The sequence below is a fragment of the Pimephales promelas genome, chromosome 14, assembly GCF_988280905.1.
Source record: "Pimephales promelas chromosome 14, fPimPro1.hap1.1, whole genome shotgun sequence".
NCBI classification, from domain to species: Eukaryota; Metazoa; Chordata; class Actinopteri; order Cypriniformes; family Leuciscidae; genus Pimephales; species Pimephales promelas.
The window spans coordinates 29,029,940-29,049,640 of record NC_142782.1 but is presented as its reverse complement, the minus strand read 5'-3'; the positions used below and the strand labels follow the sequence as shown (position 1 = coordinate 29,049,640).

At 36.7% G+C, this 19,701-nt stretch overlaps 1 protein-coding gene across 2 annotated transcripts in view; it reads right to left on the bottom strand.

Annotated features, from left to right (window-relative positions):
* The window catches only part of fibcd1a (fibrinogen C domain containing 1a), a 137,901-nt gene that overhangs the window by 83,632 nt on the left and 34,568 nt on the right, over window positions 1-19,701 (bottom strand). For both annotated transcript variants that reach the window (XM_089119801.1, XM_089119802.1), the window contains 2 exons: window positions 6,877-7,042; window positions 6,465-6,601 (listed from right to left, as the gene is read on the bottom strand). In XM_089119801.1, the coding sequence (XP_088975927.1) occupies window positions 6,465-6,601; window positions 6,877-7,042 (303 nt within the window). The remainder of the gene's footprint in view (window positions 1-6,464; window positions 6,602-6,876; window positions 7,043-19,701) is intronic.

Below are 19,701 nucleotides of genomic sequence, written 5' to 3'. Positions count from 1 at the left end.
ATCCCGACCAGAGACGGTGGAGAAGGAACGATTAAGCTGCGGGAGTTTGGGAGTGGGCCGCAGTGCTCCGGTTGAAACTTTTCTAGGTTTAAATTGAAATTAGATTGATATATTTCATTCCCATGCCATGCCAACAAAGTAAGATGCCATCGCTGGTGCAATTTCCTCTTAGATGCTTTGATTGCCGCCCGTGTCAGGCCATCTTTCAAAGAGCTTTCTCTTGATGGGCTCTCTCGTCTGTCTTTAGAAGAGAAAAAAGAAAAAACGATTCCTGAACCGCCCAGAGACTGCGTGTAGGTCTGCTCTATTTTTGGTGTGTTCTAACTAACAACTCATTTTCAATATGCTGCCTCGGGTTTAAACAAACTCACAATTGAATCATTGTGTTCACACCCTCAAGTCATTCGAGAGGTAGCGATGCTGGATTGGTGAATGAATCATTCGGATTGGCGAATGAATCATTCTTTTGACTTCTGACATTCTTTTAGATCTTTTCAAAGAATTCATTAAACTAGATCACAAAAATCATCTCAATGATTCTTTTACAAATCTAAGTTGACAATTAACAGCACACTTAAAAAGATTATCAGTAAATAATGATTTCATTTTGAAGTCTTCTGAATCATATAGCTTCAGGGCGAATATGAATATGGCGCATGAATATTATTTAAATGGCCCACTTTTATGATGCTTTTGTGAGTTTGAAAGCTCCAGACCTCATTTGTTGTGATTGCATGGACTACATATTAATATTTATATACATTGGTCAAAATATTAAATTTCTATTTTTTTGTTCCATACAACAACAACAAAAGAAGGTTTGGAAGAACATGATGAGCAAATGATGGCAGAATATTCAGTTTGGGGTGAACTATCCTCTTAAAAACAGCACATAATAATCAAAAACAACAGAAATGCATCCAAAGCATTTTTATGGGTCTCCTAAAAATAAAAAGCAATTCATTTTGTGTCCCAAAAAGCAAAACAAAGAGGAGGACAACACTACTTATTAAAGTGCCTCAGGGGACTCTGGTTTCCAAAATTTGAGGTGTTTTTTTCCTTCTGGAAGTGCATTGTTATTTTTGACAAATAGTACAACGAGAAAGCTTTTGACAGATGGGGGGAAAAATACACAAAGAAACAAATCAATGCATTCAAGTGCAAAATAATGTCTAAATCTAAACCAGATTGCCAAGTGCCCCATTAAATGAGCTTTGAAGATCCAAATTTCAGCTGTGCCATCTAAACACTAACAATCAGGAAACCAGAGGTGAGAGGCTGACCGTTGGGAATCAAAAATCGGGTAAAATTTTTAAAACAATAACCGTCTGGTAAACCTGAAACCCTGATGAACTCCCAGCAAATTTGAGATTTCCGTCTGGCCAAGAGCCCATTTAAGCCCATTTCCAATTTTTCCAAATCGAGGCACCAATCACAATCGTTGAGGCGGGCTTTGCACGATGACGATGGCTCTAATTGGTTTTAGGTCTATCCAATAGCGCCCAGAGGCATTTGAGGGACGTCCGTTGGTGACGCCCCTTTGGAAATGGGCTGTGAATGAACCTTCCCCAGACCCACTTTCAATTACAATGCTGTCAACCAAGCTAAGAAAGACTGGGTGCCGCAAATAAAATGATGACTACAACAAAGATCAATCTGTTATAAAGACTCAAAACTCAGTCCTGAACATTCGAGTTATAGTTTGAATCAGAATAATAGCTCATTAAGTAACAGATGATTCTTATGAGCCAGTTTGAATGAATTAGTTAAAAATCAGTCATGAACATTATGCTATAGTTGGTCTGTAGTACCTTTGTATGTTTTTGAAATAAGTCTTTCCAAGTCTGCATTTGATCAAAAACACAGTAATATTGTGAACAATTATTTCAATTTAAAAGAACTGTCTCTATTTTAATATATTTTAAATCTGTAATACATTCCTGTGATGAAAAGGTTTAATTTTCAGCATTTCAGGAAAGAGATATAATATTTTAAACCAGTTAGTTTATCATGATCAGACTTGACTGGTTTGAATCAGTCTAATTTCACTCACTGAATGAATCAATAGGCTTGAAAATTACCTAGAAATTCCTTTAAACACAGTGAGTCATTAAATCATTCACATACTCAGTGCGGATTCTTTCAAGTGTCAAAACAGTCAATCATAGTTCATTCAAATGAAAACAACAGATCATATGAAATGCCAGCGTGCAGACAGGTGCTAGTTTTGCGAGCTGACAGAATGTGTGTGGACGTGAAGTTTCACTTTTGAGTAGACTGACATTCTGTTCGCAAGCTTCCTACAGTGGTTCACATCACCCTGACTCATGTCACATTTATTTTTTGCAGTTAGTATGCTGAGAGAAAGACTTTTGGGGTGAAGATTATGTCGTAGGTTGTGTTAAGCTGGTGAAAACAACTCTGTGTTGTGTTGTTGGTCAGAGCATTTAGGAAAGCGCTGTTCAGGAACGTGCTGTTTGGGGGCTGAATGCACCTGTGTGCTGACGGAGGTAGAACCGGGACATTATTCCAGACATGGCTGACAGCCACAGCTGCCCTCCAGATGTTTATACATCTGATTACTGCATAAATGAAGTATCTGCTCCAATTAACCACAGTTAGCCATCGTTATTTGTAGTTTTGGAGGATTCTTTTTCAGTACCCCGGTGTGCACTTTCTCCGCCTGACCCTCTCTGCCAGTCTTTCTTTCAACTTCTATATGTTTATGAGGGCAGACATTGAACTGATCACATTTAAACTGATAAAAGAAAACTGTGGTTATTTTCAGCTTTCAAGCTCAAAAAGCACATAAAAGCACCATAAATTGGTCCATATGACTCACAAGGTTCAATTCAAAATTCAGTCTTATATATTTATATATATATATATTTTTATTATTATTATTATTTATTAATAAAGACTCACTACAAATGTATGCTTCTTATGATGAAGATTTTTTAAAAATAAATCGGTTTAAGGTGATTGGACATCATCAGTGTAAATACTCATTGAAAGCGGATGTTTTTGGGCCAGGTCTTTTATACTGAATTGGCTAAAAAGACTCAAATTCAGTCATGAAATTTTTATTTATTGATCTGAATCAGTGCAATGACTCATATGACCAACATACTATGATCTAATGATTCTTCAGGGCCAGGTCTTTTAAAGGAGTAGTTCACGTTTAAAAAAAACTTTTTTGTTGATAATTTACTCACACCCATGTCATCCAAGATGTCCATGTCTTTCTTTCTTTAGTCGAAAAGCAATTAAGGTTTTTGATGAAAACATTCCAGGATTTTCTCCATATAATGGACTTCATTGGGAACCAAATGGTTCAAGGTCCAAATGAGAGTTTCAGTGCAGCTTCAAAGGATTTTAAACGACACCAGACGATGAATAAGAGTCTTATCTAGTGAAATCTAGTGAAGTTTCATAACCACAAATGCTCGCCTTGTTCTGTTCTGTGATGCGTGTTCGTGACTCTCCTGTTCAAACTCGTTCATCAAAATGAACAAATCTTTCTTTGAGTCATGACTCAAAGTGTCCTAGATAACACTCTTATTCATCGTCTGGTGTCGTTTAAAGCCCTTTGAAGCTGCAATGAAACTCTCATTTGGAACTTGAACCGATTGGTTCCCAATGAAGTCCATTATATGGAGAAAATCCTGGAATGTTTTCATCAAAAACCTTAATTTCTTTTCGACTGAAGAAAGAAAGATGTGGACATCTTGGATGACATGGGAGTGAGTAAATTATCAGCAAAAGTTTTTTTTTTTAAAGTGAACTACTCCTTTAATTGGTTAGAAAGACAAAAAAACATAAAAATTATTGATTGGAATTAGAGTAATGACTATAGGAACTCTTAATTCATACAAAAGCTTTATGTAAAAAAAAAAAGTGAAATTTAAGTCTACAACACACTTTTTGGTGCTTTTAGTTTTGTTCTTTTGTCCCTTTCAGAGCTTGTTGTTATCAAAAGTGCTACATAAAAATCCTTCAAAATGTTTTTATTTTTTTTTGTCCACCAGAAGAAGAAAAAAAACACACCATGTGGGTTTGGAAAGACATGAAGGCGAGTAAATAATGACAGAATTTCATTTCTGGCTGAACTATTCCTTTAATAAAACACCAGAGAGCAAGCGTTTGTTGAGGAGAAGAGTGGACAGCTCATTCCACAGCTAACCGGGAATGTCCGTGGCAGGAATTGTGTGCATGTCCAAGCATGTGAAATTACAACCCCCTCCCCTAGCACCCCTCTCCGTGACCCGGCTGATCTACTCCGGGACCAGCAGAAAAGCCCCACATCCTCATCAAAAACCCGCTGGAGGCCGCAGATGATGAATAGTGGCGCTAGATCTATTAATTCCATGTAACAGTTCCTTTCTGCCTCTTCAGATTCCCAGCGCTCCCGGCACGCTTAGCGGTGCTAAGCTAATGCTCTCGCAGCCGCAAAGCAGCTTTGACTGTAATCGGGGAATACAATATGTCATCCTTTTCAACACCATGTATGTTATCCAGAGAGAGCAAATATGAAAACACATGTTTTGACAGTTGTTTCGCCACGGAGGAAACGGCGTGTCTGTATTCATAACGCAAGGACAACTCTGCTCTCCGCCTCTACCACTGACCTTAATAAAACACATTCAGGGACTGATGACCATAAAGACGATGTGTCATCAAATATCTTCTTTCCTTTTACTGGTTAGTTTTGTCAATGTCTTAGTAATACCATATGTTCTTAGAAATCTTATCTTCTTTCATTGCAATAGCCTTGCATATACAAAGACAGACTTACATAAAGCTTATGATGTTCCCAGAGTATTGTTCAAAGAATGTTCTCAGAGGACATCGAACAAATGAGGACACGGCGGTAACAGCGTTCTTTCAATTAGTCATCATCAGATCCGTTTCACATAGTCCAATCAGTTAGTCTTACAAATAACGCCACTAAATTTAATTAAGACAAAGTGCTGTTTTCTGTTTCATACGCTTAAAGGATTGACAATGTTGAATAGATTTAAAGCCACTTGTTTTTAAAAAAGGATGTTATCCGACAACAACCATGCAAAGTCATCCCTGTGAACTGATTAGAGGATTCTTAAGATGTCTGTCTGAAACCTGCCGCTTTGAAGCAATCGCAGTGTTCCACTATAATCGCAATTTCACAAAGCGGACTGTCTTTAATAATGATGATAGAAAAACACTGCACAATATATTAAATACCTGTCATATTTGCAGTGTTCAGCATTATTAAAACCTCACATCACTGTTTGAGTTATGTGCTACAGACAAAAACAAAAAATGTTTACATCCCAAAAGGGATGTGATAGTAAACTAAAATAAGAAGTAAAATATATAAATATTAGATGAAAAATTGGAAAATGTAAAAAACTGAATTGAAAAAGATCAATCCTGCTTGGCAACTAACTTAAAAAAGTTTAATATGAAGTACTACATTTTTCTTTTTCTTTAAATCATAACGTTTTAAAAATGAAAGGGACTATGAGATCAAATAAAGCCTGACAAAATCTCAAATTCAACACTGTTAATGAACCTAAATGAACGTTACATATAAAATAACTCAATTCAATGTAATTCAATAACATGTCATAAACTTAGTAAAAGTTCGCTTTAAAGTGCACAGAAGACGACGCCTTGAATAAAATGCCATTATAAATGATCCAGTCAACTTCACAATGCATACAAGATTCATTCTGCTTTAACATTAAGTTTCATTTTTATATTTTAAATTATTAAAAATTATTATTACAAACAGTTCACAATTAAACAGGCTTTGACAGACTTCCAATATCAGACTTCCACTTATAAACCAAAATTTAATCCTGTTTACGTTCACTAAACCTGAATTTGCTGACCTATGAGCTTCGAAGAACAGAACAATCCGAGACCACGTCCGAGAACCGAGATAACTCAAATGATACGATTATTCGTAACAAAACCAAAACTAAATCGCTCACATTATAATCAAAAAACCCTTTCTACAGCGGAAGGGGCCCTCTCTTTCTACCGGTTGCCACATTTCTACCGTTGAATGATATATATACACCCCCAAATCTTTATTTTTATTCAAAAGACCATGAAATTAAAACTCTTCCGCGTGCGTCGAATGAGGAGGTAAAGCCCTCGGAAAAGATAAGTTTGCTCTGTCTATTTAGTATGCAGCTGCTGTAATGAACTGTACACTTGTGAAACATCGGTTTGAAGCGTGTTTGTGCATGCGAATGCATTCATGCGCATATCTGTGACCTGCTTACTAATGCGTGGGAGCGTACGCTTAACAAGTCAATGCCTAATGGAATGACTCATTACTAGTGATTTTCATTCCAACGGCTGTTCAGTTAACTCATATATATATATATATATATATAGCAAAACTAAAAACAGCTCTGAGGTGACCGGAAACAATATTGCCGTATTTGGGAACTGACACCTGAGCGACTCACCGTCCATCCGCCTCCATCAGTAGTCATGTCACAGAAGACCTGGAAGCCTGCGGGGTAATGTGTGGGGAAAACGGAGTAGATACCATCCTCTCTTTGCCCGCTGGCATAGATGTCACTGCAGTCCCTGGGTCTGGAACCTATCAGAAGATAGGACATGCTAGCATCATCAATCCACATTAAGCGGCAAGCCATCCGTTTTTTGTGTTTTTTGAGAAACCTGTTCAAGGTGCGGTGTGAGAAAAGAAAGCTTCAAGACTTCAAATCTGTCATCTCGCACCTGCTGTCTAAGCAGTGGCATGTCTCTTTCACACTGCTCGAAAGCGTACGAGGGAATAGGTGTGAAACCATTCTAGGGCTCATTAGAGCTGGCTGGAAAGTTGAGAATATGGGGCTAATGAGGAGGTTTTTTTACCCTCTCCACCGGCGCAGCCCTTGGGCCGGACGCCACGCACCGGAGCCCTCTGCAGATCTGCCTTGAGACGGCTCTTGATGTTTCCGGTTTCCTTCTGCATGGAGCTGAGCGCGTCGCTCACAGAGTTCACCACTTTCACCATGTTGATCTGACTCTCTGACAGCAGCTGGAGAGAGAAAGCAAAGGAAGGTTTGAGGTACAAAGGGATAAAACAAATGATCCATTTCTCTTACTGAACCTCTCAGAGAGGCAGAAATTGAATTGAATTGAGCACTAAAATGAGGGCACAGCTGCCACATTTGTGTTGATTCCCTTCACAAAAAGAGCTTGGTGAAACTTTGCGTATGGCAAAGAATTGATTGAAACATTTAAATGTTCAATTATTTATTTAGAAAATAGAAATAAAAGTATTATTAAAATGAAAATTACCAATGTTTATTACAGTAATTAAAATACCGTTTATATATCTGTACAATAAAAAATATAATACTTTATATAATTATGTTATTTAATGTTTAAACTAAAAAGAACAACTATTCAACAATAAAATAATTATTTATAGTTATTGTTTTAAGAAAAACTGCACTCTAAGCAATGCTGGGTTGTTTTAACCCAAATGTTGGGTCAAATATGGACAAACCCAAATGTTGGGTTAAAAATGTCATTTAAAATGTTAACTTCAACTTTCACTTTCAACAATGCATTTTTTAATTACATTTTTAACCCAATATTTGGGTTTGTCCATATTTGACCCAATTTTTTTAGAGTGTGGTTACCAAAGTACGGAAGCCCTGAACCGCAACCTAAAAAAAAAAGTCAGTAAAAAAAAAAAAAATCTTAAAAAAAAAAAAAAATCTGTAAAAAAAAAAAAAATCTAGCATTTCGAGATTAAAGTCGAAATGTTTCGAGATTAAAGTCGAAATGTTTCGAGATTAAAGTCGGAATGTTTCGAGATTAAAAAACATTTCGACTTTAATCTCGAAACATTTCGACTTTAATCTCGAAACATTCCGACTTTAATCTCGAAACATTTCGACTTTAATCTCGAAACATTTCGACTTTAATCTCGAAATGCTAGATTTTTTTTTTTTTTTTTTACAGATTTTTTTTTTTTTTTTACAGATTTTTTTTTTTTTTTTAAGATTTTTTTTTTTTACTGACTTTTTTTTTTTTTTTTAGGTTGCGGTTCAGGGCTTCCGTACCAAAGTAAGTATTATTTGAAATAATAAGTTTACATCTTTTTGAAAGAAGTCTTTTATGCTCACCAATGCTGCATTTATTTGATTTGAAATTGTATTACAATTTAAAATAACTCTTCTCTATTTAAAGTAAGGGATAATGTACGTCCAGCTGGGTGTTATCGCAGAATAAACCCAGAGTCAGTCTTGCATCAGCCTGAAGGGGTTTATTCTGCAATAACAACCGGCTGGACGTACATTACCCTGCTTATTACACGGCTACTTGTCACATAAATAAATTAAATATTAATCTGAGTTGAAATATTGGTTAGCTCTTTAAACGCGGAGAGTTGCAGCGGCAAAATCAAACTAGATACGCCGGTATACAGTTTTACCACTTATTACACCACATAAATAATTATGGGGATAAGAGATATTGATCTGAGATGAAGCTGTTTTATAATCGTACCAAATTATATTACATTTATAATAGGGGTGTAACGGTACATGTATTTGTATTGAACCATTTCGGTTCGGTATGCATACAAACCGAACGATTCATTTGACAATTTTTCCTGCCGACAAAATTCGCGCTGACGCGAATGTTTGCGGTGTTGCCACCACAACGTTGCGCAACATCAAATGGCAACCGTAATGAAAGCGTAATGAAACTGCGCTACTCGTTATGTGCTTCACGGATCGTTTATCAGTTCGGACCAGCAACATCTGTGGCCGTTTGTGGTTAAAAAGTATTTGAACGTGTGTGTTTTTTTAAATGATCCTAGATAAGAGTCTCATTCCTCGTCTGAGATCGTGTAGAGGCTTTGAAGCGGCATTGAAACTGCAATTTGGACCCCATTGAAGTCCACTATATGATAAAAAAAAATCCTGGAATGTTTTGCTGAAAAATCTTAATTTCTTTTCGACTGAGGAAAGAAAGACGTGAGCATCTTGGATGATATGGGGGTGAGTATATTATTAGGAAATTTTTCATTCTGACGTGAACCGCAGAAATCATTTGATTTCTTGGCATTTCCATGCCTCTCCTAAAAGCCTGGCTTAGACCATGATAACAATGAAGTCTCTGTATCAGCATGTGGTCCTCGGCTCTGCAGTGAAGTAACAGGTGCACTATGCTGCACAACACTGATAGTGCTTCAGTTTAGCGGGCTCACGGCCAGTGGGTCTGGAAACCACTCGGTTTAAGTTTCCCAGACAGCTCTCTTTATTGCCTGCATCAGCAAAGCCGCTTAGGTCACCTCGCTAAAAAAAAAAAAAAACACTTCATTCTTTCTAAATGAGGCAAACTATGCCTTTCTCTAAGGACATGTCTTTGTGTTGCAGACATCTAACATCATGACTCAGTGTGGCACTTGGGCATGTTAGGAAGCTCAGCTGGCGATTAGCAAAAATTAGCCCTAAAGTGAAGCCTTTTTCCTATGACACATGAAAGCTCTCCTTTGGGGTGTGAACAAACATCAAGTTCTTTGAGAGTGTGTCGCTAACAAGTCTGCGTATGCATATGTCGCTGTGACAACACTGCAAGCTAAGTGTGTTGGAGTGTCCGCGCACACGCTTGAAGCTGATGACGGCTGACGCACTATGTACTTTCTGTGGATGGTTGGGACATTATCATTCGCAGCTCTCGACACACTGGTTCGCTCCGGCACGCTGCCATAGCAACAACACTTAAACGTCCATCATTACAAGGCCTGTCCAGCATCAAAAGAAAAACGTCACACGCATGACAACAATGTCGCCAAAAGTACAATGCATGCCATGCTCTAGCGTTTGTTCGACGGCTCGAAACCTCATGGCATACACTCGACAGGACGCGAGACCTTAGTCACCACATCTGCTTAAACATTGCAACACAGCAGGAAACTACAAATTAAAAGATCCAGCTATTCAAAACTCATCTTGAACTATCAATTTCAATGGCTGTGTTTGGAACAGAACGACTTAATGAACACTGTATTGTGAAACAATAGGCTTTATTGTTTGATGAATGATTCAAAGTCATTTTACATGCACAAGACATTAGGATTTGGTCAGATTTGTATTGTAAACACATCCTTATTCCAGTTTCTCACAGATTGAAGACATCTGGCATTAACCTGTATTTATCAGAATTTTGGGGCATGCAAACATGCGCGTGTGTTTTGCTAGTTTCAGCCCGACGCAGTTATCATTTTCACGTCCTGTGCCACGTTGTTTAGATAGCAAATGCGTTTCTGCCCATCATGCTGGTCTGAAAACAGGTATGTTTAGGCACATTGTTGACACGTTGCTATTTTGAAAATACTGAAATACTGCGACATTGACCACCTGAAACATTATAATTTTTTTTTATTTAAAGAGCACATTCGTAATGTGCGCAGCAGCACACAAGCATGCCAATATATTAAAAATAAAAGGATTACAATGTAAAAGATTATTATTGTTTGCCTAAAGACGCGTTCTGCCTTTCCACTATCATATTCCATCATGTAAATAGCGAATCCGCCTTGGTGCGAGCACAACTGGCATTTAAAGGAAATGGGAGATGAGACTCTGACGGGCAAAGCCCAAAACACACCCATTACTCAATAAGAGAATAGGGACAACCCTTTTAGACCATTTTTCCCGTCATTAAACTAGCAAAAGTGGATTCGGACACGCCATGCGCTTTAGATCATGTACTTAGTTCGTTAAAATAGGGCCCCTTATTTTTTATAATTTTTAAGTTGAATCTATTTATTAGGGCTGTCAAATGATTAATCACGATTAATCGCATCCAAAATAAAAGTTTGTATTTACATAATATATGTGGGTGCACTGTGTATAATTATTTGGTTTTGCTCGAAACCTCATGGCATACACTCGACAGGACGCGAGACCTTAGTCACCACATCTGCTTAAACATTGCAACACAGCAGGAAACTACAAATTAAAAGATCCAGCTATTCAAAACTCATCTTGAACTATCAATTTCAATGGCTGTGTTTGGAACAGAACGACTTAATGAACACTGTATTGTGAAACAATAGGCTTTATTGTTTGATGAATGATTCAAAGTCATTTTACATGCACAAGACATTAGGATTTGGTCAGATTTGTATTGTAAACACATCCTTATTCCAGTTTCTCACAGATTGAAGACATCTGGCATTAACCTGTATTTATCAGAATTTTGGGGCATGCAAACATGCGCGTGTGTTTTGCTAGTTTCAGCCCGACGCAGTTATCATTTTCACGTCCTGTGCCACGTTGTTTAGATAGCAAATGCGTTTCTGCCCATCATGCTGGTCTGAAAACAGGTATGTTTAGGCACATTGTTGACACGTTGCTATTTTGAAAATACTGAAATACTGCGACATTGACCACCTGAAACATTATAATTTTTTTTTATTTAAAGAGCACATTCGTAATGTGCGCAGCAGCACACAAGCATGCCAATATATTAAAAATAAAAGGATTACAATGTAAAAGATTATTATTGTTTGCCTAAAGACGCGTTCTGCCTTTCCACTATCATATTCCATCATGTAAATAGCGAATCCGCCTTGGTGCGAGCACAACTGGCATTTAAAGGAAATGGGAGATGAGACTCTGACGGGCAAAGCCCAAAACACACCCATTACTCAATAAGAGAATAGGGACAACCCTTTTAGACCATTTTTCCCGTCATTAAACTAGCAAAAGTGGATTCGGACACGCCATGCGCTTTAGATCATGTACTTAGTTCGTTAAAATAGGGCCCCTTATTTTTTATAATTTTTAAGTTGAATCTATTTATTAGGGCTGTCAAATGATTAATCACGATTAATCGCATCCAAAATAAAAGTTTGTATTTACATAATATATGTGGGTGCACTGTGTATAATTATTTGTATATAAATATAAATATATATATATATAAATACACACACATGCATGTATATTTAAGAACAAAACATTATTTATATATAAAATATTTATATTTATATATAATATAAATCTATATACAGTATATACATGAAAATATTTATTAAACATATACAAGCATGTGTGTGTATTTTTATATATAAAATAATTATACACAGTGCACCCACATATATTATGTAAACACAAACTTTTATTTTGGATGTGATTGATCACGATTAATCATTTGAGAGTCCTGGTATTTATATTATTTACCTATTTTACGAATTATTATTATTACTGATTTGAACATGTTTATCCAAAACAACAACATTATTATTATACATTTTATTATGAAAACATTTTATATATACATTTTATTAAGAAAAGAAAAATAATACAATGAATTATTATTATTAATGATAATTATATGGCTGTATTGAATAACCATTGTGTTGTATTGAATATTATCATTAATTATATTACTAATAATTATAATATTTATATTAATAATAATAATGAAAAATAAACAAACAAATATTATACTATTAACATTCTTATTGTAATGACAATAATATGGTAATAATAATGAACCTCTTAATAATGAAGAATAATTACTACTATTATAGTAAATGTTTTTTTTTATTTTATAATAATTGTTATTATTTTTGTATTATTAGTATAATTATTATTTTAAATATGCACAGTTACAGAACGTTTATTTTTATCTGTGCATGTCCAAAGCAAGACTGTTGAAAAGTCAAGATATTTCAGAAATGCCTTTTTTTTTTTTTTAGCAAAGAGGACACTCATTTTTTAAATTACTAAAAGAAAGGTCATGGCCATCCTGCTCTTAAAGACATGAATGAGAATTGATGAGTTAGCTAACATACTGTTCAATATTACAGCAAAAACATTGCAAAACTGCACAAGTATTTCCAGACGAAACATGCAAGGACAAAAACAGAAGGAAAAGAGCAAGCATGTCTTTAATATGCTATAAGATTCTTATACTAAAAGAGAAAAATGTACACAAGTCAAACAGTCGTATGCTAAATTATCACTTCATGACCTCATCACTTTGCATCTGTTATCACCTTGGAAGATTTTGCCATTCAAATGAAATAATGAGACAAGAAATAGATTTTACTACTGGATCACACTGTAAATGTCAAGAGCACTGAGCACTGTGGGATGTCATATTTCACACAGTAGACACCGGTTTATGAGGCGAATGTAACAGGTTATGTAGGTATTCTATGCGCACAGAAAAATACTGTGCCCATGTAACTACATACTGCAGAAATAGCAGGAGCAGATTGGTAGTAAGCTATTACGAACACAGCCAATGTCCCAGCATGGAATCAGGCACATTAGCGCCCACTGACTGCACATCTACTCGACGTCTGTCTACTTCCATCGCTCTAAAACATGTTAAGAGATGATAGAGGGAAATGAACTGAGGTTAAGAGTCTCATGCCAAAACATCTCAGCAGATAAAGAGACACAGATAGCACCTCTTTTAAATAAGTGCCGCCTGGGCCATTTGTCATCTCCAGGCTGGACCTGAACATCGATGGCATAAACATTATTTAAAAGAAATTTGCTTCCTGTTTGAGGGGCTTCCATTAATCATAGACGTATTCGAACACGCTTCCTCCGCAAGACTCTGTATCATCAATAATCTCGCCAACAGAGTATGAGTCCAAGTTTGGAACACAGCTCTCAGTTTTGGAAATGACTGATGATAGATCAATGTCGAAAGATTAATAAGCACAATCGAACAGGAGGAGACCAAAGGGAAAAATTGCACTGCTTGCTGACACATCAAAACGTTCGTAGTATGCAAATGACGAAAAAAAACAAGATTCTGCACTCGAGTGAACTTTTTATATTGTGCGTTCATTTCCAAATCTCAGGTTCTACAGCAATTATACATCCAGGGCTTGACATTAACTCTTTTGCTCACCAGCCACTGTGGCTAGCGGTTTTCCAAAGTGACTAGCTACTCAGCATTTTCACTGGCCACAATTCTTCAATACCATATGGAAAAACTGCCATCTAGATATTTTTAAAATTATCTCATAATTTGGCAAATTATATATTAGGCTGCTGTCACTTTAAGACCTGATGTACGGACCCATTATACTGTTTTACATTAGCCAGCTTTGGGTGTGAGCACAAAATCTGTGGGAATGAGTAAAATTATGCTCAATACGCGTTTTTGTGGCACTCGCTGTCGGAGAGACCGGAGAGCGTGAACGCGCAGCTGGTATTGTGTAAAGAGTTTCCGATATTACAGTATCGATATGTATCGAAAAATCAATAATTTTGACAACACTAGATAGGAATTAGTTTATTATTTCAGATGCCCTTTGAAAAGACTATGTATATATAAAATTCAACCCGCCAAAGTGTCTAGTAGGAGTGACTGCGTTACACGCAACCGGTGAAATGTGTTAAAGGGATAGTACACTTTGAAATTAATTTTTGGTATGTTTTAGCTTACCTCAAGGGCATCCAAGATGTGGGTGTCTTTGTTTCCGCAGTATTTTCAATTTTGATATTTTTAGGTCAAACCGTTCTTGTCTGTCAGTCATATAATGGAGGTCTATGGTCACCACCTCAAAGAGCAGCACAGAGAAGTCTAAATTAAACATGATTGAATGACTCGTAAATGTAAGTACACATTGATGGCCTAAGACACGAAACGAGCGGTTTGTGTGAGAAAACGAACAGTATTTATATAGTTTTTACCTCTTGTAATCACAGCCACGTCCAAGTGATCTGAGGGCGTGGGTGATTTGGTCTACACAAGCACCGGAAGTGATCTCTCACGCGTGTACGTCACTCATTTACACAGAGATTTCGGAAGTGCTACCTTTCACTGTGAAGATCTAAACATATTTAGATATACAGGAAATCGCAATGGAAGAAGATTTCGATACATCAACAGACAACGTCGAATTTTTGCGCAACCGCGCGAGAGATTCTTGCGTAGACCGAAGCACCCACGCCCTCTGATCACTTGGACGTGACTGTGGTTAAACGATATAAATACTGTTCATTTTCTAACACAAAGCACTCGTTTCGTGTCTTAGGCCATCAATGTGTACTTATATTTACGCTCTTTGAGGTGGTGACCATAGACCTGCATTATATGACTGATAGACATGAACGGTTTGACCTAAAAATATTAAAATTGAAACTACTGCGAAAACAAAGACACCTACATATTTGACGCCCTTGAGGTAAGCTAAAACATACCAAAAATTAATTTCAAAGTGAACTATCCCTTTAATGTCAAGCCCTGTATTATATATGTGTGATTATGACACGAGAGAGTAAATTACGACTAAATTTACATTTCTTTTCAGAGAGTTTAAGATGCTTTTTAAAAGAGTTAAAACATAATTAAACAATTTAAAAATGACAACAAAGTCATTGTCCAGGAATAACACCAATCACAAAAAAAAGTCAAACCAGCTCTTTCCATCCTTCCATTTTGCGGCAGACGACAGATGCGATTTTGCCAGGAGAAAAGGGGAAGTGTCAGCATGTATTAATTTCAAAGTCTGGCTGACAGATGAGTCAACGTTTCCTTCCTCCTCCCACCTTCTAAAGCAAAAGGACAAAAGAAAGTGGTCTCTTTGCCAAAGGTTTTTCGTAAAGGTAGAAAGGCCTCCCTTCGCAGAGCGATCTCCCACAGCAACTGCTCTAATGAGTCTATGCTCATAATTAACAAGAGAGGTTCCAATAAGGTCCTGTAGCTGGATTAATAAGTTCTCCTGAAGGAACAAAGGAGTTTTACCTGCTCTTTACTAAACCCAGGTTTCATGGCACACTGAACAACTGTATTAAGATGCTGTTAAAGTGGAATAGTGAGGCGCAAACTACTTCCCAAATGCATGCTACTGATCTCCTGCCACCTTAGATGTGCTGCCAGCTCTGCAGCCGTGGCAGTGACCTAGTTGTGAGCACTCCAGTCTAAACATGGAGAGGGAGATGACAGGTACTATGCCGGAGACAAATTATATATCATGAAAGTTAAAGTGCAGCTATTAAAAAAAAAGTCGAGCTAACTTTGCAATAGAAAAATAGAGATTAACACATGATTAACCACTGAATTTAATGCATCATATACAATAAAGTTCAACAATGAAAAAGCAAATGCTTTGGACTTCATTGTATATACTCAGATCTCGTGCAATGTTACACAGTGAGCACATTCTGTGGAAGTTATGCTATAAAAGTGGCATATTCGCCCTAATGCATCACTCTGTTCTCCATGTTCTAGTTTTTCGGGAGCACTGAGGTGGGATAATGACTAAGGAGGCCTGGATTCAGCCAACCTCATTAATGATCCAGGGCTTTTGCCGAGTCAGATCGCTGGCACCTTGGGATCCACAAAAGAAACCCTTATCCATCCTTCAAAGAGACCCTGAGGATAGATTTACTTAGCATCTCAGCAATTCCTTTGTAACTGGAAGAAATAAACCTTCTCATGATCAAAGGTAAATAGTCTGATGTCTGCACCACTAGTGGCAATAATAGAAACTGCAGAAATAAAGAGATTGGTCAACTTTTTCAGCAGCCATCCCTCCAGATGTATTTTCCCATTTATTTTCTCCATTTACGACACTGGCTGACTATAAGGAAGAAAATTAAAATTTGGATTTATTTCAAAATATTGAACGGATCACAGAATTCAAGGTTCGGATCATTAACGGTTTTTGAGCCACGGATCATTTTTCAGATCAGCAAAAATAAGAAAAAAAAGTATATATATATATATGGGCTATGAAAAGATTAATTGCAATTAATCTCATCCAAAATGAAAGTTTGTGTTTACATAATATATGTTTGTGTGCTGTGAGAATTGATGAGTTAGCTAACATACTGTTCAATATTACAGCAAAAACATTGCAAAACTGCACAAGTATTTCCAGAAGAAACATGCAAGGACAAAAACAGAAGAAAAAGAGCAAGCATGTCTTCCATACAAGTCAATGAGACCAGAAACTGTCTGGTTATTGATATTCTTCTAAATATCAGAAAATCGGCTGAATGGATTTGAAAACGGTAAAACTCAACTGTTTAACTCTGGGGGAGTGGTAAAATGAGCCTATTTCCCCAAAAAAAGTGGAGTATCCCTTTAAGACCAGACCGAAAAAAAAACTGACAAACGTCCGGATTCTCTCTCAAATGTTCACTTATGACAAAGACGTGAGAATACTTGCTGAGACGAGCATTTCAACGGGTATTTTGACATCATTTTGTGTTTGTGTCCGTTCAAGGGCAAGGAAATGCGAAAGATGAATCAATCGGTGTTCGAGCACTGTCTAAAACAGGCCTCTCTCCGTCTCTCTCTTTTTGGGTGTGTGTGGCTGAGCGCACAGATAATACGTGAGTACCGAGCGATCCGTTCCACCCCTAATCCTGCTAACCTGCTATATATACAAACATACTGTATATTCACTGGGAATAAAACACAATATTTTAAAAAATGAATGGGATATTTACTTCAAAAACCATTTGGCGCTGTATTGTCACCACCAATTCATTGAGCCTGAATATCAGGCCACTCAAACAAAAGGAGCAATTTTCACTATAATATTTGAATAAATCGCTTACATGTCTCTGCACATAAAAAATTAGCTCTTACAAAGACAAATTTAATGATGCCCATTAAGATTTAATAGAGTTACTTAATATAACACGATGATCGAATCCACTTTTTTCTAGTAAGCACTGGGCAGATATTGCATTTCATTTCATCTGTAGAGAGTAAGTAAACACAGGTTATATACAGATCTAATAATATGAGCTCAGGATATGATCATGGCATACCTGTAATTAAGTTTTGAAATTACCCTTCAGAACTCTCGTTCGGTATTCTTGTAATTCCACTCAATGGCCTCATATTTGCTTTCAGATTTATCCAGTGGTTTTCAAGGAGAGTGAGTGCAAACCAGTTTATAGCTCCCATCAACCTAACCACGACAAGCGTGTGTCCCTTGAGCTGAGAAATCCATCCATATCACGAAGATATCTCAGACTCTGTGATGATAAATAATAAAAAGTTCCCATGATATTACCAGGCTGTATAGTTTAAACTCCACAAGGCTGTGGAATACAACCCCCTTCTCTCAACCCAATCGTCCCTATTGATGGGGCAGTGTTTTTATTGTCTGGCCGAGAGAATGTAATGAAAGCATGGCCCTGGTTTACTGGCTGAATTCATCAAACGCTGATCTAAATGTAGAGGCCGCAGATCCCATCTGTCTCTCATTCTGTCTCCTGCTCTCCAGAGCCAGGTCTGAAATGCTACTATCACATATCAGACACACAGGACACCTATGGCACTTTAATAAATATTTAAGAAAATGACAATTATGCCACAATTTACACAATTTAACAATGGATTTGACCATCATCAAGCTATTCCTATAACAAAAATTTACTTAAATATTATTTAATTATTATACTGGGTAACATATATATATATAATACATACATACGGTGTTACAGGTAATCTGCTCGCTTTCTGTTATTGGTGGGATTTTCATGTGTTTAGTTCTGTTTTGTTCTAAATGAATCCATTGTATACAGATTAGGGGTGTAAGGATACCCTCATGTCACGATTCTATACATATAACGATACTGAACTCATCATACGATATTATTGCGATACTCCAAGACATATGATGAAAGGTTAACAAAAAATGTACTTTTGATTAAAATGCTAACTTTGATATTACATTGTGGGTTTAAATGAATAAGCTTAGACTCTGTGCTTTTAACCCAAGGACAGTGGTGACACCAGATTAAAAATATTCATGATTCTAAAGATGGAAATACAGAACTATTTTAGACGAATATTCTTGCACTTTTTCACTGACTAGATATTTTAAAAATAATGTTGGACACTTTTTACTGGTCAGGTAACATTTGGCATTATCATGACCATTGCATTATTATTATACATTATAACTAACATTATATAGTAGTTTAATGTAGTACTGACACTAAAACTAAAAAAAACTCCATTTTTTTCCTCACACAGTAATCATTTTTCGGGGGGGGGGGAGGGGGGGCTGTCCACGATACATATTGTCACTATCCACGATATGTATTGTTGCAATTTTTCTATTGCGATATATTGTGGCACGATATATTGTTACACCCCTAATACAGTTGTGTGTGCGTGAGAGAGAGACTGTACACAAATATATATTTAAAAATATTTTGGATATAAAATAAGATTATATAATATTAATATAATATATTAGGTTAACATTAAAAAGCTACACAGCTGAACCTCAAAAAAGCACATTCAAATATATACAGTATGTCGACAACTGAAATATTTATGTTATATTATTTTTGGATATGAAACAGGCAAGTTTCAGTCGAGCGCATTCAAATTTCAAATATTTCTTATACAGACATCATGTGGTTGACTGAATTCTCTACTATAATGTCCTTGTGTGGTCTGCCACATCAAATAAAGTCCTCCACTGTTGACCACTGAGCTCCAGTGCGTTTTGTCATCTCATCTTCAAATGCACAGTGAAAATGAGGTGTGTGCCTGGTGGGGATGTTGGCATACGGCTGCGTAGTGTGAGCTCAATCCCCCGCTAGTTCACAGGCAAGTCATTTCCCTCAAGTTTCAATTATAAAAAAAAAAAAAAGAGAAAGAAATAAAGATGGAGCCGTTCATCACACGGGAAAAGCTCATAAAGAGCTTTAGTATGCCGACAAC